This window comes from Ambystoma mexicanum, chromosome 10 (genome assembly GCF_040938575.1).
Source record: "Ambystoma mexicanum isolate Mex_15411 chromosome 10, UKY_AmexF1_1, whole genome shotgun sequence".
Lineage (NCBI taxonomy): Eukaryota > Metazoa > Chordata > Amphibia > Caudata > Ambystomatidae > Ambystoma > Ambystoma mexicanum.
Genome location: NC_090932.1, coordinates 1317467740 through 1317490980, shown reverse-complemented (window position 1 = coordinate 1317490980; position 23241 = coordinate 1317467740). Strand labels below are relative to the sequence as shown.

Sequence of the window (23241 nt, the reverse complement as noted above, 5' to 3'; positions counted from 1 at the left end):
TGGCATGGTCCCAAGCCACCTCACCCTCCTGGAACATGGCCAGGGTATCAGCTTTCATGCCATCTAGCAGAAAGTTTAAGATTGGGCCTAGGTTGTAACAGAGCTCCCGGTCAAACTGGGAGAGGATGTCTAGGGCATTGGGGGCCTTCATGGTGGAAGCTGCGGTGTAAATGATGTGTTTTTTTCCCCCTTTTTTTTATTATGTGCATTTGGTAGAATTAACCTTTCACACTACAAAACCATAAAAAGGATAAAACAGATTACAAGAAAACAATTGTAAATGGTTACACACTATTAAAAAGAAAGGAAACATTTCAGACCATCATAAAGAAAGACAGAAAAAAGAAAACCACCTAAACACTCAGTTTCACCTTTTGCCAAATGTAATACAACCTGTGGTAAGAACAAGAGCTTCTGCCCCATACAAAAGACTCCAAAATTGATCAGACCATATGTTACGATATGGCGCATACCCCCTGTAATGCTGCGCTTTCACATTGCATCAGAGACACCATGGACGAGGACTGATTCGGCAAACGCTTCCTGGCTTCGGCAGACACCACAGTCTGGAGAAGGCTGCAATCTCAAGCACCCAGGGCCGAGTCTGGGACCCAGTACTTCTTTTTCAGCCTGTCTCTCATGGGCAGTACAGTGCTTGGCTTCATCAGGGCTAAACCTTCCACCCAAACATCGTCCAGCAGAGTGATCGACATGACTGTCTTCTGTGAAGACTAGCGGCGTTGAAAAAGGAACACCTCCAACTTCTACTCCGGCACCAGATTGAAGAGTGCGGGGGCCTTCGAAATCATGCCATGAAAGGAGCCCACTTGTCTGGGAGTGATGCCCTGGAGGGCTCATCAGCACCTTGTGGTTCCCCCATCATCTGGCACATAGTCATCCATTTGCATTGCCGTAGTGTCTGTATTGGTGTGGTGGTATCTCCTGCACCAGAGTCAAAGGCCTCTGTGGCAGGTGAGAGTTGCTGGCCGGTGCTTTGGCTCTGAAGGGCCAATATGCTGCATCGGCCTGGCAGGCACTTTGGCATAGGAGGGCTCCTCGCTGGAGGTCCAGAAGAGCTTCTAGGGGTCAGGGCAGCTGGTAGCCTCTGCTGCATTTCCAACCCCAATGTTTAGAGGGTCGGATTGTCCAGGTACATGTCCCTGGGCGTTGGTTGGCATGTGAGCGGAGCCACTGGTAATGGCTCTGCACTAAAGCCTCAGTTTCCAAGGGTAGATCCAGTTCCTCTCACTGGGAATCCTCCTTGGATATGGGGCTAATACCTCCCTCGTGCTCCGAATAGTAGTTTTCATGCAAGTGGTGGTCGGAGCTGGTATGTGTGTGTGGGGATCTTCTTGGAGACCACTTCAAACCAGCCAGGGACCCCTTTATTTTGTAAAACAATTTTTATTAATTTTATTTCAACAACCAACACAAACCAAATTTACAGTGCACATAATGGTATTAATACACATCACTTTATCCATGTCCCCTGTGTCCCCCCTAGCTCCCCCCTCCCAAGCCTATTCTCCTTGTTCTGTTTCTACGTCCTGCAATAGGGATTCCTCATCAATGGTTTCCGTTGGATCCCGGTCACCTGCCCCGTCATGCGGGGGCCCAAATAATTCAGCAATTAGTTGTTTCCAAGCCAATAAAGTTCCCGCCTCCTCCTCCCCCCTGCGCTACTCGCCTCTTGCCATACTACAGTTTCCGCCTCCGCCCATTTCTGTAGGTCCTTCCACCATGCTTCTATCCTCGGTCTGTGACATGCTTTCCACCCCATTGCAATTTTCCTCTTGGCTAGTACATATGCCAGATCTTTCAGTTTACTCACATGCTTTAGCTTACGTGGTCTAGGAACCCCCCCCAAACAGGCAGGCCCATACTGTGCTTACTTCTATGTTGATCCCTTTATCTTCCATCCTGTGCGCTATTTCTCCCCAGAAACGTCCTATTATTGGGCATGACCAAAACATGTGTACCATCCCGGCATTCTCCTCATCACATTTGGGGCAAGATTGTCGCCCTGTATTTTTAAATTTGGCTATTCTTTGGGGCGTCATATACGCCCTGTGGGTGATATATAGTTGTATCTGTTATAACCTCGCATTTCTCGATACTTTTGTGATATCCCTGGGCGCGCTCCCACATCCCATCAGTCATTGGGGCCCCAGCTTCCTCTGCCCCATCTTGTCTAAGTTGTACCACTTCCTTCCCCACTTTAGTCATCATCAGCTCATATAGTCTCGATATTTCGTGTCCCCCTCCTCTGCTATGTCATATATCGTATCTATGGCGACATCTGATTCATATGCTAATATATCTTCAGGCCATGTCTCTTTAATCCGCTGCACACCCTGTGATGTGATATACTGTCCCACATGTAACCCCGTTTCCTTCACCAGCCCCTCAAAATCCTTTATACTCCCTTCTTACCACATGTCACCCATCGTTGCTATCCCCACTGGCTCCCAGTGCTTCCTAATCATTAGTCTTAATTGCCTCTCTCTTCCCGCCAGAGCGACCAATGGTACCTGTGGGGAGCACGGGGAGGGGCTACCCATTATCTGACAGGCTCTGCGCCATATCTCCCACCCAAGTGTCATCATCCTTGGGCACCCTTCCATATCTGATTCAGGCAACCACATTATTTCTCTCAAGAAAAAAATGGGGCGCAATCCAATTGGAACAAACTGGATTCAGAGGTCGGCTCCTCAGATGGCCATTTAGCTACATATTGAAGTTGACTTGCTATATAATAGAGTTCGTAGTTGGTTAATTTCATGCCCCCTTTTTCGTGTGGGTTTTGCAGCTTCCAGAGGGCCACCCTATTTCTTGTCCCCTGCCAGAAAAATTCCCTGCATATGCTACTCAACCTAGCAAAGAATCTCCTAGGTATCAAGTATGGGATGTTCCCAAAGTAGTGCAACAGTCTTGGCAGGACCACCATTTTAAGCATTGCCTCTCTTCTCATCATCGCCAGGGGAAGCTTCACCCAAAACCTCATACTATTTCCAATCTGCCGAATAGCCTTCTCTGTGTTGTATTGGTGCTCCGCTTCCACCGTATGGTATATGTCTATCCCAAGATAGCGAAACGTGCTAACCTCCCATGGTATCTGGAGGATCGGTAGTCGCTGCAGCGGGATCCCTCTATACCTACCTAGTGGAAATACACAAGACTTTTTGGGGTTCACAGCTATACCTGAAAGCTTTGCAAATCGTTCCATCACTTCCAGGATATACTGGAGGTTTTCTTCGGGGTAGCGCAGATACGACATCATGTAGTCACCATACAGAGAAATTAAATGCGGTTCCCCCCTTATGGTGATTCCTATTGTATCATACTGCTGCCTTATGTATATTGCCAAAGGCTCTAAGGCCATAATGTACAACATGGGGGACAAGGGGCATCCTTGTCTGGTGCCTCTACTAAGTTGCCACCTCTCTGATATAACTGCCCCTGTCTTCACTATGGCCAGCGGCGCACTATATAGTAATTTGGCCCATTTAAGATACCCGGCCCTATTCCATAGTTTGTCAAAGTAGCCATCAGCCATGGCCATTTGACCGAATCACAGGCCTTTATTGCATCCAGCGACACTACTGCCATCTCACCCGTCTCCTCGTTGGCATATTCAATGACTTGGTGGAGTCGCCTAAGATTGTTGGATATGTTCCTATTGGGGACATAACCAGTTTGGTCGGGGTGTATTAGTTTCTTAATGACTTTCCTCATTCTATTTGCCAGGGCCGCTGTCAGTATTTTGCTATCCTGGTTCAACATCGACAGGGGTCTGTAGGAACCGCACTCACAGCCAGGTTTGTTAGGTTTGGGGAGCGGAATGATGATCGCCTCTCTCAGGGACTCTGGTAACCTTCCAATTTCATATGCTTCGTTGAGCATCTCCAAGAGCGGGGGGGGGGGGGGGGGGGAGTACCTCAGTTTTATACGTCTTATAAAATTCACTGTGGAGTCCGTCAGACCCCGGGGTCTTCCTAGTGGGTAGCTGTCTCACCACTTCTTCTAGTGCCTCTAGAGTGATTGGCGCATCTAGACCCTCTCGCTCTTCAGCGCCAATCTGAGGCAAACCTATAAAGTTTTGCTTATTCCCTTGTTATCACTTTCCTCTGCATCCCCATACAGGATGTGATAGTAATCTGCAAATTCTTGATTCACTCCCTCCTGGGTGTCTGCTATGCTTCCATCCTCCCTCGCTATCGTCCCGATTACTGATCTGGGAGTCTTGCTTTTGTATAGCCATGCCAAAACTCTCCCTGGTTTGTCCCACCCTGCATGCTGTCTCTATGTATTTTTTGTAATTAAGGTTGCACAGCCTTTCCCAGAGTCCCGCACATTTCTGCTGCAGCCTAAGTATTTCTTCATTATCTTCTTTAGTGCTACACCCTCTTTTCAATGCCCTTTCTAGCTCTGTTTCCACTTCTCGTAGTTCCGCCAGAATCCCACCTTGTAGCCCGTTGGACTTGGATACGGCTGCCCCCCTCACTACCACTTTAAAGGCTTCCCAGAGCAGCCCTGCCAAGTCTACACTGCCTGTATTGGTCTCAAAATAACTTATTTCCTCTCTCATGTCCTCCATAAAGATGTTATCCTTCAGCGCTTCTGCCCAGAGGCGCCATGTCGGTATTTTCGCTCTTGGGGGTCGGTACTGCCATGCCAATATCAGCGGCGAATGGTCCAAAAGGACCCTCGCTTTGTATTCTGTCTGTACTATTTCTGCCATCAGTTCATTCGTGACAAACATATAATCCAATCTGGTGTGTAGATTCTGGGGGGCTGAAAAGTGTGAATATTGTCGGTCTTGTGGATAATGTGACCTCCATACATCCTCCAACCCAAAGTCTGCTAACAGGGACTGCAGTATCCTGGCCACAGGGGTCGGTCCATCTATTTTGGTGTCTGACCTGTCCAGCCTCGGGTCCAGTACGCAGTTGAAATCTCCTCAGATCACCGCCCCTCCCAGGCTCACGCCGAGTTTGCTATATAGGGTTCTAAAGTATGCCGCTGTATCCTGATTCGGGGCATATGTATTTATAATACATATTTCCTTATTTTCTACCAATACTTTTATCCCCCCATCCGGTTCAGCTGTAGAGCACAATAGCTGGAACGGTACATGCGGTGTTACCCAGATAATCACCCCTCTAGCATAAGCTGAGTATGTTGCGCTCAAGACAGTCCCTCTCCACTTCTTCCGGATCACCTCCAGCTTTTCACGCGTCAGGTGCGTCTCCTGCAACAAGACGATATCTATTTTCTGCCTGCGCAGATACATCATGACCTTGTTTCTTTTTAGATAACTATTTAGCCCTCTAACATTCCAGATAACTATTTTTAGGTCTCCCATAACGAATCCGGGTCCCACTCCACCAATACCGGCCAGGTATCAGTTCTTCCCTTTTTTCATGTAGGCTTGTTCCCCAATACAAACTTCCCCTAACTATTACCACTCCCCCAACTCCCCCCTCCCTTCCACCCTCGATCCCTCCCAACCCCATCACACTCCCCAACTCTCCCTCACCCCTTCCTTGCCCCAACTTACCCCGCCCCCCAACTGTTGCCCAGCTCCATCCCTGGATCTCAGGCACCCCGCATCTAGCCCTTTTCTGGCAGTTGCCTTACTTATGGCTCAGCAGGGAGATATCGCCCTAGTGGAGGTCCTCCTGCTCTGATTCTCGGGGTAGGTTGCATCCGTACCATTGCTCCTTATTTAGAAATCAAGTTGATTGCACCTTCCGTTATTCTTATTACATTACACATTCTATATTCCAGTCCAAAATGTTCAAATGTCTCATATTACGATTACCCATTACCCTGCGCCCTTCTCATAATATGCATAACTTTTAGATCACTTATCGTATCTCTCTCGGCCCTGCTCCTCATCTCCCTCCGGGCAGCCATGTACGTCCAGCCACGTTGCCGCTTCTTCCGGGGAATCAAAAAAAGTGCATTTTGTCTTTATGGAAAATTTTGAGTTTTGCAGGATACAGCAACATATATTTAAATCCGGCTGTGCGCAGTCGCCTCTTGATCGCCACGTAGCTGTAGCGCTGTCTCTGAACCAGCATTGTGTAATCTGGATACATAGTGATGGCCGCAGGCGCTCTTTCTATCGTCCCTCGTTTGCTGAAGAACTCTAATATCTTTTCCCTGTCCCTATAGTTCAAGATCTTCACCATGATTGCTCTCGGAGGGGCTCCAGGATGCAGCTTCCTCATCAAGGCCCTGTGCGCACATTCAACCGCAAACCCTTGGGAGAGCTTATTTGCACCTATCTCCTGTATAATCATGTTTTCAACATAATTCGTGGGGTCTTGGCCTTCTTCCCCTTCCGGCAGACCGACCACGCGTATGTTGTTGAGCCTAGCTCTCCCTTCGGCCTCCTCTGCTCAACTCTCCAGGTTGGCTACCTGCTGCTTCAATATATGGACTGCCTTGGCATTGGCATATTGCTAGTGTCTGTGTTGATTTTCACCGCACTCTCCAGACCGCTGGTCCTCTCCGCCAGCGCTCTCACATCTTGCCTCAGTAGATTGACCTCCACTCCAACCGCATCTATTTTCGTTTCAAGTGCAGTCCTCAATTCTGCCATCGTCGTCCCCCACGAGACTTTCAGTTCCGTTATGGCTGTTAGGATCATGTGGTTTTCACTTGGCACTGCTGCCCCTGTGGATGCGGCAGCTCCACTTTGCGTTGGAGTGGTGGGGGACTGCTGCAGTTTAGCGAAAATGTCCATTGTGGGCTGCTTGCCTTTGGCCTTGCCTCCTCTCACAGACATATCCGTCTTAATAGCTCTCCAGTCTGATGCACCAGCAATGGTCAGGTCTGTGCCACTTTGCGGTTCCTCTCCTGTTTGAGGGTTTCATGTGATGTGGCCCGTCACAATTTCCGTGTTGTCTCAGTGTGCACATGGAAGATGTCTCAGGCGCACCTTCCTTGTCTAGGGGCGCCCTCAGTCTTCCCATCGTTAGGTTACCTCCCCGATCCGCAGCTGGTACTCTGCTTCACTGGTTCATGGGTTGCTCTGGGCCGGGAGCGCTGTGGCACCTTCTTGCCTCTTCGGAGCATATCTTCTCCTTTCTCTGCCCCTGGCCCTGTGTTGTCCGTTAGTTATGAGGGATCTCCCTCAATGTGCCGCCTCCGGCCACATAGGCTCTCCGGGAGTCACCTCCACCTCGTGCTTTGTGCATGCATGTCCGTGTCCAGGCTGTCATTTACATTGGCAGCTTCATGCCAATGCGTGCTTGGGGCAGTGCCACTGCCCCTGAGATTGCCACTAACTTGCGGGCCACTGTCCAGCCCTTAAGGTCACACTCTGTTGCTTCTATGGCACAGGGGGGGGGGAAAACCACCTCTGCACGGCTGTCCCACAATATTGTGTTAGTGTCTGCAACCTCCGGCACTTTGGCTGAGTCAGGTAAGAGGAAGCAGGAATTTCGTTCTCTCGCCTATTGTGTTCCACCATCCATCTTGCCTACAATCAGTTTCTTTATAGTGCTCCGCACCCAGGCCTCCTTTGCCTGCATTTGTCAGGGCGTATGTCGCTGGACGGTTCAATTTTATGGGTGTATATGGCCAAGAGAGCGCCTTCCTGATCTGGCCCCCCCTTCCAACGTGCGCCTCAGGTTCCGTCAGGCTATCCACGCCGCAGTGCCTGCACACGGCAGCTTTCGTTTTCAGCTCCGTGGGCCTGCCCAGCACCTTAATGCTCTGCGTCGTGCGGTCTCCTCTGTCTCTGCTAGCGAAGGCATCCCCGGGCTTCTCCTCCTCTCGTTACTGTTGCCAGCCCACACCGCCAGCAGCGGTCCGCAGCTGTGGTTGTTGCAACAAGCTTGCATCGGCCTTCCCGAATGTTGCAATCATCATGACAGGCCCGGCGCACTCGTTTAATTTCTCCTGCTCGTTCAGTGTGCCCCGCACTACACGCTGCAGTGCATTGCGGCCATCGGGTGCGTCGGAGGTTTCCTTTGTCTTGTCCCCTCCGCAATCTTGTCCTGGCCCGAAACAAGTCAGGTCTCTGCGCTTCAGTAGCTCTATCTCTGGGCTTATATGTGAGATGCAGTCAGCTGTTTGCTCATTCCACTGGCCTCATATTCATACAGCTGCATGTCTTTTTTCAGTTGTTTGTGGGTTCATTTTCAATCTTGTGCTGCCGGATCTTCGTCGGATGTCCAGAAGCTCACGGTAAGAGCTGCCTACACCATGGCTGCTAAGCCACGCCTCCTGCCAGGGACACCCTTAACGGTCTGGGGAGAAAGTCCTTAGGAGGAAGAAGCTCCCCAACCTCCCTGCATCCTTTGGGAATGAGGCGACTATGGGAACCTGTCCACGAACAGACGCATCCTCTGTAGTTGGGGCAGAACAGCCACTGTTGCAGGACCTTGTGGAGGCAGAGACACTTGTGATGTTGCCGTCATATTCACCAGAGAGACCACAATAGTAATGTGCTCCCCCATGGTTGAAGTAACGAGGATCGTCAACAACATTGTTGACGGGACCGGCGACAGGGTGGATCCCGAAGAGGTTAACAGGGTTGTGGTTGCCAACTGGGACAGTCATCGACAGGGCAGACATCGGCAGAGTAGATGTCTTGGAGGACAAAGCAGTCGCTGATGAAGATGAGGTCTTGGATGATAAAGCTGTTGTAAACTGGGCCCTGGTCTCTCCTTCGCCCCCTTGTCCTTGGAAGAGGGTCTATGCTTTGAAGGGGTCAGGGACTTACTCTTGTAAGGTATCCCCCACCACTGGCAGGCTCACCATGGACAGAGATAGACGGTGGGAATAGATCCTTCCCGAACTGGGTGCCACGGTGACCCTGGCGGGATCCGCAGCGTGGTGTTTGACCTTCTTTTAGATCCTCTTAGAAGAGGCATCCTTAAAGGACCTCAACCTCTGCAGAGGGAGCATGCGCATGGGACCGGCCAGTCCTGGACGAGGCATGACTGCGCCTGGAGGGCAAGTCAGAGGCCTTCGGCAACTTGAGCCACACCACTAACCTGTGGTTAACTGTCCCGCTTCGTCTTTGTCAGAAATCCGCTGCAAATCCCACATTCCTCCTCATCATGGTCCGGATGCAGGCAATAGAGGCACTCGAGGTGCCGCTCCTCAATGTAGACCTTTCGTGGTCCACACTTGGCACAGAGCTTGAAAAGACGACTCCTCCTCCGACATTGATGTGGTGCCAAGTAGGCCCAAGCCTGGGCCTTCTGAAAATTTTGAAGAGAAAATTTGCAATGAAAGTGGATCTTTGCGGACAACAGGTCCCCCGCTGCCGGTAACCGATAGTCGTCAATGGGGAAAAAAAAGTCAGACAAAACACAAAACTTTATCAGAACAAACTAAAAAAATTAAAATACTCAAAGAGCAAGATGAGAGGACTCCCAACATGGAAATGTGCAGTGGGTTAAGATTGCTACCGGGGGTGGAGCTTAGGGAGACTGTCATTGGATGCGGGTAGTATGACCCAGAGGACAGTAGAAATGCAGTTTTCAGGCTAAAGCAAAACTGTTTTTCGTTTTACTGAGGATTCCAAGCCTGACAACAGAAATATTCATGAGCATGTGAATGCATGCCAGACCCCCTGCTGGAGAAGGACACTTTGCAGACATCCCCAACACAGGAAATGCCTCGGGCCTCCTGGAATTATTCAGTAACTCTGCTATGAAAATGTTGACACTCATGCCCGACAAAAATCCTGCCGGGCTAAATCCAAACCATCCGCCCCATGGTACACCCCCGAGCTAGCCTCCCAACAAACACTCAATCAGAGCTCTAGAGAAATGGTGGCGCAAAAACCATAACTGGAGACATCACAAACGACAAATCTTTGTGCACAAACTGTAGGATTCGGATTACTGTGGCCAACGCTGCTTACTATGCCACCACCATTGTGGCAGTCTCTAACAGGAGCAATGCCCTCTTTAAAGAGGTAACGCATTGTGCCAAACCGTCACCCAAGATACCAGCAACTCAGGAAAAATATGACAGAATAAACACATTTTGTATTGAAAAAAAGATATCAGAGAAACCTCCCACAGCATTAGCATCCACTGCACGCACACTGCCCCTCTGGACCGAATTCTCTCCTCCCACTCACCGTGATCTCTTTGTACCTACTGATATGCGCCTAGAAGGATTTGGTCCACAACTCACTCCGCAAAATCCTTAGGCTTCACCATTGACAGCTGTTAAGATTGATTTCTGAACTCTGACCTGGTGGGCTGAAGTTTAGGAGGCCACCCTATGTTTAGTGAAAACAGGAGAATCTTCTGGACAAGCCCTACCAATCTAGGTTAGGACTAAGTGTCAAGAGGGGTGAGAGTGACCAGAAGACCACAATGAGCCCACACAGCAACGAACCACAAATTACTCTTAGACAAGTGTATATGAGAAATATCTATGCATTTATTGTCGGCCGGACCAAATAGACACAAGTACTTAAGCAATGAAAAAAAGTTATCAGACACATCCTTAAACTATACAATATATATACATTACCTTTCCTAATGCTATACAGTTTAAAAACACAGCCACAACCTGAAAAGAAAGGGGTTGAGTTAGCACATAATGGCATTAGGCAATTCTTTGCAGTCGTTCCCTAACTTGCAAGTTCAACCCCAAGAAGAGTGGAGCCTTGTGCTCAACAGTACGATTGCCTCTGGTGAAACAAAAAAAGCGGGTCTTCTTGAAAGGGCTGTAGCAAGTCAGGATGGGGCTTGAGGCAATGGAAAAATTGGTTCCCACTATTCGAGTTGGCCTTGGCAGCAAAGTAGCATTCAAATGGCAAGAATAGCCAGGGAGTGCAGGCTACCCCAGCCAAGTGCTAACTCAACCCCTTTCTCTTCGAATACCTTCAAGGGATACTCCTGCGAAAAAGGGATCGGTTGTGCCAGGAGGCTACCGGTAAGTGATGCAAGTAATCACCGACCCTCGGCACAGTCAGGATCAAACTATGCCAGTTTAGTCAAGGTCGCTAGTAGGTTCGAGTCCTGCAGTTTCGCAACGCTCCGGCTCTGACAGGACAGATGTCTTTTCTCAGCTTCCGAAGGAGGTATGAAGAAAATTCCAGTGCAGCAGGCTTCAAGGCAAAGGAGAGCAGAATAGCAAGGGTTCTGTAGCAACCGTCACCACCAGGTAGTGACACAGGAATTGTGGATGCGGCCAGCGTTGGGCACTCTCAGTTAAGGAACCAGCAAACCTAGGCCTGCGAAATATGGCAGGAGAATGCACAAGACCACAAACAAGCAATGTCCCAAGTCTTTGGTTTGCACTCGAGCCGACGGCAGTGCTGCGATTTATCCTGAGGTAGAGCTGGACAGTTCGCTGATGGCCCAGAAACACTTCCGAAGGGGCTTGTTCAGTGCGTAAGCAGGGGGCGCCAAGAGTAGTAGTTCCCACTACGCCAAGGGGGCAAAGCGCCTTGCAGGCATTCTTGATCGAAGAAGAAACCAGGGGTCTGACGGGACAGCAAAGGGCGCCGAAACCTTCCAAAGCGTCTCCTGTGGTTTCACAAGTCTGTTTCTTTGACTTGGCTCCTTCTGTAGTTCGGTGAGAACACAGGTGATTGACCTGGGTTGGATGCAGAGCCCCTTCTCTTAATCAAGATTAACTTTGTGCCAAAATGAAGGACATCCAATAGAACATCTGCTCTCTTGCAAGCATCCCAGACGTGGACAAATCACGGTCCACTGTGGTCTCAGTCATTCAGGCACTTCAGACATCCTGGCACCAGTAGTGTGGATTAGGTCCAGAAGGTTTCCAGCCCTCTTCCTCGGCACACACACGTGACAGGCAGGCGAAAGATTTTTTTTTTTACAGGTGGCTGCATGCCCAAATAAGGAAAACCCGGGTTACTCTATCTGGGTGAAGGCACGAGACGAAATGGCCATGGGACAGAACAAAACACTTTGTGGCTCTGCCATTTTCAGATCTGGTCACATTCTTGAGCCAAATGCGGTAAAAGCAGTTTGACCCAATAAAAAGAAGTAAAACACTATGAAAAGTAAATGCTGCCACCAGTTCAATCCCAGGTACACACGTACAAGCACCTAAAAATCTTTCGAGGGTGTCTGGGGCTATAAAACAAAAAGGGACCCCAGCGCACGGTACTGGAATGTACATTGTGCACTGGTAAAAAGTTACCAAGAAATGGCAACATAGTCCAAGACCAAGGGAAATAGTTTCCCAGTACTGACTGTCTGAAGGATGTGTCAGTTTCCCCATAACAAGTGAACAGAAGCCCAGAGGATTTCAGCTGAAGGCTGGGCTCCACTGGAAAAAGTCAGGATAGGTCAGCCAAAAAAAAACAATGTTTGGTGGGGAGGTCCCTAAATTGCACATAAATGAAATCTTTCCGAATAGCAATCTGTCCTCCGAGAAAGAGCCTGGCTCAGAATCTCTACCCTTCGAAACATCGAACCCTTCATCCGGCCACAGGACTTCCAGACAGTAGTACAGGCCCATGCGGTCTCACACCGATGGGGGAAATGCTCTCCGACAGGCCTCACAGCTGCTCACTTGGCTCCTCTAAAAGCAGTCCACCACGTTGCAGCATGTCTTATTATAGGAGCAAAGAAATTTGACTGAATTACCTCCATCCTACGCAAACTACATTGACTTCCATTCCAAGCCAGGATACTGTTCAAGACTACATGCATCATCTACAAATCGGTCATGAGTAGCACACCAGCATAACTTGTGGCTAAGCTCCACATATCTGGTGGCACACGTTTCTCGCAGAGCAAACCAACCAACTGGCTTAAATCACACCTCGTCCGCAAAGAGGACCTGCAAACAATCCTCCTCTTGTCATGCACCCGCCCTCTAACTAGAGGCTGTTTTTTGGCTCAGAATACCCTACATTTCTCCAATTTCTCAAATCTCTCAAAGCATGGCTCTTTCAACAACACCAGACCAAGGACTAATTCCAATAAATGCACACAGACCTCACAGTACTGCACTACTGTTAAATGATGCAAACCCAAATGCTGGCTACTGACAGAGCACTCCAATGATCTCAAGCCAGGTGAGCGCTTTAAACAAACATTTTTTTTAAAAAGAGGTTCCGAATATCTCCAGCTGAAATTCCACCCCTATGTACCCTCTCGTGCCCTTCCCACTCAAGATTCCCATCTTGTTTCGGTTTCTTGTGTCAAATACTCCTGAATCAGTGATCATACTTTCTTGGTAGCAGCTGTGAGACTGTGGATCCTGCTTCCACCGTCTGTTTGGGCCACAGAGCACCATCTGCTTTTTAGGCGCTCATTGAAAACATTTTTTTTAGATCATCTCAGTTCTTGGGTTGATGGCTGTTCTGTCACAGGTTTGTTAGCGCCAAAATGTCTTTTTGTGGACGTGGCGCTCTATAAATTCAGATATCACATTTGTTTCACTGAGCGTGCAGGAACATGTGCAGGAAAATTTTAACATTGTTCTTTGGCAAGAGATCCTCACCCTGAGCTGCAATTCAATTTGAAACTGCAGCGGATGAAATTGAGATTTTATGAGCAGGAGCTAAAAGTAGCTCCTGGTTACTGGACATCTACCAAGAGACGGGAGCTACCTCGGTAGAACCTGGAGCTAGTACACAGTGCTCCACAAAATAACGAGCATGAGATGCAAACACTAAACCTTTGTCCATGATGTATGTTCTATTCCGCTTTAAATGCCCCGTATGTGTCTCTGAGTTACGTTATTTATATTACCAAACAGAGTTAATGTCACATATGTATGTTATTATGGCGCCAGTTGCCCTGGTGAGTGAGTCAAAAGTAGCTCCTGGTAACTGATGGTTTCAAATTAACCAGACTCTCCTCAGCTAGAAGCAGAGAACCCTGAAAAGTATTCCTCGCTCGCTGAACTCAGCTTCCGGGAAGCTGCAAACTGGCACTCCCAGAGAGGAGTCCTGTGATGCACAGAGTGAAAGTGAAACAGTATCCTAACACTTGCTACAGCATCAAAATGCAGATCATTTTCCTTATTGGGAAAGTTGTGTGCCGGACGTTTGGGTCTGCACAGGGAAGGCTTCAGGCTCCTAGTTGGGGCTGTGTATGCATCAGTATTACCCTTGAAGTTCTCACAAGGGGTTAAGGGCATGGTCAACATTAAAGGCTAGTCTGTCCTACTGAACTGGTGAGAAAAGTTTAAAAAACCAAGAGCAGTCAACGTTGTGGCACAGGCCATGTCCAGGGGATGAAAGTGCAGTCACCAGCGGAATCTCGGCATACAGGGCCCGTGTTCAGGGTGTCCATTATCCCCTTGAGCCACCACTTTGCCAGTCTCCATGTACGCATACAAAGGCAGTTCACTTGTTTATGCTAAAAGTAATCCTATATCACAACAGTCAGCAACTATTATGTCCGATAGGTTACTTGAGCAACACAGGTGAACGGTCTTGTAAAGTGTCCAAAACCTAGCAGAGCAGGTAATTGGACTGACTCTTCAGAAGTATTCATTCAAGTCAAGACATGTACCCCATTCATATTCAACCATTGCCTATGTTTTGGAAATGGATACTTATTTTTATTTAAACTTTTATACCGCTCTGATGTTGAATAAAAGACAAAAATAAACAGATTTTATTGGGTATAAATGTTAGGCCTGTACATATAATTTGTACTGTTCCTGCCGTTTAGAAGCTATTCCTTCTTTAGATGGGGATAGGCCTCTTCCTTCCTCCCCATTATTACTCGCTCCCCATGCGGTTGCTTCCTAGCCTATTGTTTTTGCCAGTAATCTCCAGCGCAATTACTTCTTGTGGTATTACTACAAAATAATGCAGACAATCACTATGTATCCCAAAATGTCGAATTGTAAACACACCATTGCACTGCATATATGTGTGTGGGGATGGGTTAAGTGGATATTACTCCCCCCACACATATATGCGGTGCAATGGGGTAAAAAAAAAAAAATCTGTATTTTGGGATGCGCAGTAAAAAAAAAAAAGAAAAATGCAGTGATCAGGTAAATCCCTCCTTGACTCATATACACCCAGATATGCCTTTCCCTTGGGTATTCCTTGCTCGCCAAACTCTTTTGCAGAGAACTTGTCAGGTCAATGCATTCTGATTTCTATACAGTGGAGTTGCAACTTTATTTTCGCTAATTCACTGATGTAGTTTGAAAATATGATTGGTCACAACGTATATACAGTTGTGGGACAAAACCAGTGACCTGCGCTACATGAAAGGAGTTATAAAAAGGTGAGTCTCAATTGAGAGTCGGGTATGCTTCTCTGGCATAGAGCAAATTTGAAACAAACTATAAAAACACACAGTCTCAAGATGCGCCTCTCACTCAAAAACATTTAAAGTCATGAACTAATTTTCACAAGTATTGGTTGTTATGCATTAGCAATCGCATACAAAAGATAGCAGTGAGTCACTCAAGGAAAGCATATAATCAACCATTTCCAAACTCATATGTAATATATCAACCAAACAATCAAAGAAAACAAGTAATCAGTCAACACATGTTTTGGGCTTTGCTCTTCCTCAGGGCTGTTACGGACAAATGCAAGATCTTCCCCTTTGGGTTCTATAAGTACATAATACACATCACATATTGGTCAAATTGCAAGTACATGAAAATCAGTCAAAAAAATAGACACCAAAGAAAAATAAAGAGAAAATATAAACTCAGTGTTTTCTCTCATTAATTACCTTAGTTATAACCTAAATAACATTGACAGATTTGAAATAAGATTCCGTGGCTAGGCTTAATATCCAACTGCATTTGCAAAGCAATCTAGTTATATTTTTGGATGTGTCTCTGTGCCGTGGGGTTTGTGCAGTGCAGCTAGGCAGGTGATTATAAAGTAATGACCAATCCAAATTCAAGTTATCTCAAATATTCACACCCTGGCATGCATGTTTCACCTCAAAAACATGCCATGGTGATAGATTATCTTACAAAGTGTGGACATTTTGCACATAGTTACCTGGGCCATACCAGAGTTCTTTATTTTTATCTGGCCCAATATCAGTGTAAATGATTATTAATAATGCAACTAGTGCCACAATAGTGTGCGCTTCTGTTTCCATTTATAAACTTACAATTCATGGGCAGCATTGTCTCTTGGACAATTATTTGAATGCTGCCAGCAAAGGAACGACTCCCTAAAAGTAACCACAGTATGCATGTTGAGTTATGCCAACAATGCCTTAATAACAGTATTATAGTAATTCAATCATTAAGCCAACTAGGCTTACCCATGGTATGGGATGTGCTGGTGTGAACACAGCCAGGCAGTTTAGTAGCTGCACTTTCATAAAAGGAAAAACGGTGTATGATAGTACACTGCGAGGACATTTGGTTGTGTGCTTCAACCGACTTCAATATAGTCTAGTATATGGTCTGGTAGAAAATAAAATAATTCAGCGTGCAAAATGCAGTGCTCTCTTGCAATGTGCTGCACTGATATGACAGCCCATCAGTTTGGTAGCTCAACTGTCTTGAAAATTGAATGCAGTGTCATGATTAATACACCGTCCAATTTAGATATAGCAGAGCCGGATTGAATCTGAAAATAGATTGCTCTTCTAACAGTCACCAGTATATATTCTTCACTGGATATAGGACAAAAGTATGTAAGTGTTTCCACTCCCTCAAGTTTAACGCTCCATAAACACTGAAAAGGGACTATCCAAAGTCCTGTGCCAATTATCCCTGGTGGCCAGCGCCATATTGGAGTATTACTTTTAATGCAATTTTGGACTCGACACCTGATTCCGATTGGATCCGATCTAGATACTTGGATAATTATCTGCATAATTATCACTTTTCAAATATCTAATACATTAAATCATGTTGAGGTTGTATGTTAAACGCACTTCTGTGCCATGTGTTAGAGACGCATGATGTCCAGATCAATACCGAAATTAAATGAACATTATGTTGAAATATTGTGTGGAATACCTCGTTTAAAGTGGCATAATTTGGAGTGTTGGATGCATCCATCCAATAGAGCCTGTAATTGGATTAGGTTATGTTTACCACTATGACAGGCAATTCCAGGCCTCGACGGCCGGGATCCCGACGGGTTTTCAGGATACTCCTCATCAATATTCATGAGGAAAAATGGGCAAACATTAAGAATCATTGTATGCAAATGTATCTAATGTATATTAATGAGGGGTATCCTGAAAACACAACATGGATTTGGCCCTCGAGGCCTGGAGTTGGACAATCCAGGGTCACACAATGCACTTGTGTTGCTCTACCTTCATCAATCTTAGAGTAATATTGTGTTTCTAGGTTCCTGCTGTGCTGTAATCACAGCTCCCACGGCAACAGTCTACTTCATGTATGCAGACAGTGTTTCGGAAAACATCTTGATTCAATATTATTGATCCAAAAAACAAACCACTGTAGTCCATAAATTAATAGAAGCTCATGATTGTCACTCTATGCTGCTATTATTGATTAAAGTAATCCCATATTACATAGATCAAGATCACAAAGAACTTGTAAATCCAAACAGAAGATCAAAATAACACTTTTATGGTAGAGTTATTTAACACTTTCCACTAAAACCAGATGTATCACTGTATTGTACTGCCATATAGTTATGGATTAATCAATATATGCAATTTGTGGTCCGTATTCAGACCTTTAGTAGCCCGTTAGTCAAAAATCAGTCTAGCCTCTTTCAGTCTCATTGCTGAAAGCCTGTTGTCACATCTGATTTCACGTTTAAATTACCTGATGCCAAAAAAATCTAATTAGATTTATATCAGAGCCCTGGTGTTCTTGAAGCCAATGGTAAGCTAATGGGGTCAGTGTATTCTGGGTTCTAAATGCATAAAGATGTTCTTGTATTCTGAATCTTAATTCACATTTTGTACTATCATCTAAACTTTGTGGCACACTAAATTGATAATATACTACATAATTGGATTTACAATGTATGAATCCCTTTATTTGTGTGCTTTTTCCATTGAAGGGAACAATTTTGTTCAGTGCAAATTTACAAAAGTTGCAAGTTCCGCATCTGAACAAACCCACCGCAGTGGGTAGCCACATTTTCACAGTTATGTCCTTAAAATGTTTCAAATAACTTGGGCCGATAAGATTTCCCACACTCTGAGCTTTGGTTAATACCATGATCAGTTTGTCCGAGCCAGTATTTGAGTTAATCATCCAAACTCAGAATGTTCCGGTGTTTCAACAGTATATAATAACAGTATATTATAAATGTCCTTATACTGTACCGAGAACATAGCTACAAAACGGACCAATTGATTTTGATCCTTGGTGTTTTTACTCTTGGGTGTAAGCAACTTGTCTTTCTCAGTAGTTTTTGCCTTGTGTATTGTGGTTTCAATGTCATGGTGGTGGTAACCCCCTGACCTTGAATCCATCTGCAATTATTTTAATTTAATTTTGAAATTCTTGTGAACTGCTACAATTTCTCCTGGTCCTTAGCATGTCCCCTTTTGCAATGTTACGCATCACTATTTTTGTCGGCAACTTTGAGCATGCAGAACAGAGTTAACCTCATTCTCTTTCCTGTGAGTGCGTGTAATTATTTGATTGTTAGCAATGCCAATGTTTTAATCTACAAAGGTGATACAATGATCACTGGTCAAAATGTATATGTTGAAAATGTTTTACACATAATGTAGACCTTCAAATTATTCCCATTGCGTTTTATTAATGTTTTGACTTATTAGCATGCTTACCTGTGGCTGCTAGTGTTCACCATGGTTCTGTATCTTATTCTACGGACAGCTGACAAGTACTATCATGACACAGTGGTACTGTCTTGAAAATGTTAGGTCTTTCTGTTTTAGAACATCTGTTATTTGGCAACAAAAATAACTAAAACAAGAATGACCCAATGTAGCAAGCACCTCCATTTCTAAAATAAACCTTGAATCACAGTATAAGTTCTTTATTTGTATAAGAGCATACCATGACTAAAACATCAGTCTCTTAAAACAATCAGTATATTCAACCCCAGGGGATTGAAGAAATCAGCAAAATATATCTACATCAAGTTTTTTGTTCAAGGTCTCAATTCAGTGTAATCAGCTGGACAGTCCGGCCTTTTTGGAAGTACTGGCTCCATCGCCACCATCATGTGGGCGCTTTCTGCTAATTGCGGACTGAAAACCAGAGGTACAGAGAAGAAAATATTAGAATTTGGTCAGATTTAAGGATCACAACTTCTGTATGATGTTCATGCAGTATTGTTACATTTACACAAGATATCAATTAATTTTGTAATCGTTGCTGATTTAAATGCTGGGTAGAATATTTATTCACCTAAATGGAAATCAGTTTTGGCCTCTTGATTTTATTTACACTCTGCCGTACTGATCTAGAAAAAATGCTGCCAGTCACCACCTGTCCTTACTGCAAGGATTACTTGTGTAGTGATAATGAGGTGGGGTAGTATAAGTGCTTGGATCTGAAAATCTTGCATACAATTTGAAACAGAATAGCAAAGGATAAGTCTAATACCTTGGAACTGCAAAGAAACTTGTTGACATCTAATCATTAATTAAACTTTATATTGTGGCAATAAGACCCTCAGCGGCGGGCCAATACCGCCCCAGTAATGCCCCCGGGGATGTAGTTACAGCGTAGCGAGGGCCTTAACGAAGCCCCGGGGGCATTACCGTGGGGTGTATTGGCCCGCCGCCGAGGGTCTTTTTGCCATTAGTACCCTGACCCGTTAGACCGGGGTACTAATGGCATTTTTTCTGTTTAGAAACGGTGCTGCGTTTCGAAACAGGAAAAAAAAAAAAAAAAAAAAAAAGCCGGAAAAGGGAAAACCTAGTCCGTTTTCCCTTTCCATGGCGGCCATAGAGAGCGGATGCGTTGGGAACAGAAGTGTTTCCAGCGCGTTCGCTCCCAAGACAAGAAGAAAAAAAAGAAGGTAAGTGGGGTTGGGAGAGGGAAAAAAACAAAACAAAAAAAAAAAGTACCGCGGTCTCCGGTAGGGGACGATGGAGGCCTTCAGCCGTGTGGAGGCTTGGAGTGGGGATGGCCCCGTTCCGAGTCTCCACACTCCTGGAGGCTTCCATCGTCCCTCACCAGAGACCAAGGGATAGAAGGTGGGTGGGGTGGGCAGGAAGGAAGGAGGAAAAGGCAAAAAAAAAAATATAAAAGAAAAACAAAAGCCTTACCCGAGTCCCAGGCGGGGGACGAAGGCAGATTCCAGCCATGGGGAGGCTCGGAGCGGGGATTGCTCCGTTTGGAGCCTCCTCATTGGTTGAGGGGCTGCCACACCGCTTGCCGGGAACAGAGTACCCGGCACGCACAGGACGCACAAGGGAATACCATGTGGTATGGCTCGCAAAAGAGCCAATCCACACATTGTATTCCTGGTGCGCCACGCGTCCCGGGTACCGTGTAGTATTGCCCTCAACTTTCAGATGTATTCACCAACTCCAAAAAGGATGCACTGTTCGTAAGAGCACCTGGTTGTTGAAGCTTGTCAACTGGGCAGTGACTTTCAATATAGCACACAACTGCTGGTAAGTAGCAAGACTTTGTGTTTAAAAACCAAGCGCCTGGGAATTGTATCCTGGCAAAAGAGATCACTCTGGATGTAGGCAATAACCGCAGGAACTTCCTGTTAATTCCCAGGAGCACTCCTTGATGCATCTTCATCCCTCGCTGGCTCCGGGGGATTAACTACTGCTCACCTTTAGTATAAAAAGGGAAAGATAATGAGCTCCTTTTGCTAAGGAGCTCCCTTAGAGTTAAGTTAGATGCTATCTCTTCTGAATAAGGGGAAACATGTTAATATTCAGATTGTGCTTAAACAATGTGTCCGTTATTCAGAAGAAAAGCAACCAGGTATACAGCCCAGTTGCTATTAGGTGGATAGATTTGTAATGTCAGATCCCAGGCATTTTAAAAGCTTAACTAGTGCTGTAGATGAGTCAAACGCCCCCTCCTTCCCCGAACGAATGTGGGATTCAAAATAGACCGCAGGTTTAGTATGCTGTGTTCATCACCATGGCCAGCACAAACTGACTCACCAGGTGTCCACTGTCCATCAAGGGTCCATGTGCATTAAAAATAGGACTAGCATGTTTTGTACAACAAAGTGCATTTAGAAATAAAAATGATAAGTCTAAAGTGTGGAGGAGACTGTGGGACCTAGAAAACCATGAACAGGGTGAGTGGAATATGGAGAGAATGACTGGAAAATGTTTGTACACAAAATACAATCTTTACTTTTTCCTTGGGCTAGGCCTCAAGGTTTGTAAGTCTGCAGAGCTGCAGTGTGTTTTTGCATAGTTCACAAAATGAAGGAAAGCATGAGCTACAGTGCGTTTCTGCATAGCTAGTAAAATGTAGAACAGCATGCCCTGACAAAACCCTCTGACAACAAAGAAAGGCTTTGGCGCATCCCTATTATGGAAAAAGGACATATTGGGATGAAGCCATGAACAACTCCAGTGACACCACCACAGCAAGCCAGGCCTATATAAACCCCTGCCTAAAACCAGTTTGGCAGGAAGGAAAGGGGAGAGGGACCGGAGAAGACCATTCAGGCAGCAGAGACCTTTGCTACCATCCTCATTTTGTAAGATTAAACTTGTTATCCTTACAACATCGCCTTATTTCCCTAGAGGTGTGTATTGATTCTGGTGTGAGCGTAATTAGGGACACGCTTACAAGTGATGACTATCCCGACGTGATCCCAGTTCTCCCCGTACTTTGCGGAAGGCTCCAGGCCACTTCTCCAGGAAAAGAGCCATTCTCACCTACAGCGAAAGGCCTTCCCCACCCCCGAGCCATTTTAATAGAAATCCTCTCTGCTCTCTGAAGCAGGGCGTGGCTCTAGAGAGAGGGACAGGCTGGTATTGGACCCCATAACTGAGGAAACGCGGGTGAACAAGCAAGTAGACTCTTGTAAGAGATAAGGAGACATGTCTGAATTACAGTATGTGAGGTGTGAATGGATGAAGTACGAGGTAAATTACGGAGTGGATAGGACCTTTGGTGATGTGCTACGGTATAGATTGGATAGGATTTCAGGTGATGTGGTAAGGTATAGATTAGATAGGAGGTGGGTTATGTATTGAAATTGTCACACATTTCTGTTCTACTTATAATATAAAAAGGGAGCCTCAGCGTGTAAAGACTGGGAAGAAAGGGATCCTCAGCGATGAGAAGTGACGCAGAATTATTTTATGACGATAAAAGCAATGGGATCCTCAGTATGTAAAAAAAGCTGAGAAGGTGGTACTATGAGGATAAGGAAAAAATAAGTTGTGGCTTGGTATAAGGAATGGGCCTGGACTTTAGTATATTTTCCATTGCTGTCTTTGTGGTAAAAAAAAGGAAGGTGGAAGAGTTGCGGTGTGTGCGACAAAGTAGGAAAAAAAGGTGGGGGAAAAGTGGGTTGATCTGTATTTTTGTGTAACAAGTAGTAGCGTGCGCAGCATAGTAGTAAGGTCCAAGTAAAGCATAAGAGACGCACAATATTAGTATGGGGAAGAAACCCCAATAAGACTCATGCATAGGGCCCTGCCACTGTACTGTGACAGGATGGAAAAATATCATAGACAATGGGTGTTGGAAACAAAGGAAGCGGGGGGGGGGTGAGTGGGGAGAAATGTCCTGCTCCTGGCCAGCAGGGCTCCCATAACAGAAACACCCTAGAAAAAAAGTCCATCTTTTTAGCAGCAAAATATAAGGGAAAGTTGTTAAAAAAAAGATTTTTTTTTAGATCTCTGGTGATTATTCAAGGATATGGAAGATCAGGAAGATAAAAAAAAAGATCCAATGTAAGGGGATATACCTTGTTACGCCTAAACCTGCAGTAGGGTATATGAATCCAGTCTATAAGCCTCCAGTGGTAGAGAAATTGCTGACAACAGTATCATCAGGATCAGCAACTAGAGAGGGGGCAATGGGGGTTTGAGGGGAGACTCAAGAGCTTTTGCACCTCCACCTCTATATAACAAATCGACAAGCGCTGACATGCCCGTAGCATCAGTGTACCCAGGAGGGTTCACAAGCAGATATGAACAAGTTAAGAGCGTTGCGGGAAAGGTTGGTTAGGTTAAAAGAACCTGGAGAAGTACCACCAGAAATAAGGTACCGGTGCAGAAATAGGGAATTTGAAGTCAGGAGATTTTTTGGTTAGAATCAACCCTGGGGCAATAAGAAATGTGTGTGTCAAAAAAGATGGGGAGAGGGTATGGGCGGTTCTGGTACAAGAAGTCGGACCAACGAGGGAAAATTAATGGGAAG

The 23241-nt window shown here is 45.8% G+C and overlaps 1 protein-coding gene across 2 annotated transcripts in view; it reads right to left on the bottom strand.

Moving 5' to 3' along the window:
* Nucleotides 1-18897: 18897 nt before the first annotated feature.
* Nucleotides 18898-23241, bottom strand: part of CHEK2 (checkpoint kinase 2) — an 816762-nt gene continuing 812418 nt past the window's right edge. For both annotated transcript variants that reach the window (XM_069619359.1, XM_069619360.1), the window contains one exon: nt 18898-19127. In XM_069619359.1, coding sequence (XP_069475460.1) covers nt 19050-19127 — 78 coding nt within the window. In that variant the 3' untranslated portion in view covers nt 18898-19049. The remainder of the gene's footprint in view (nt 19128-23241) is intronic.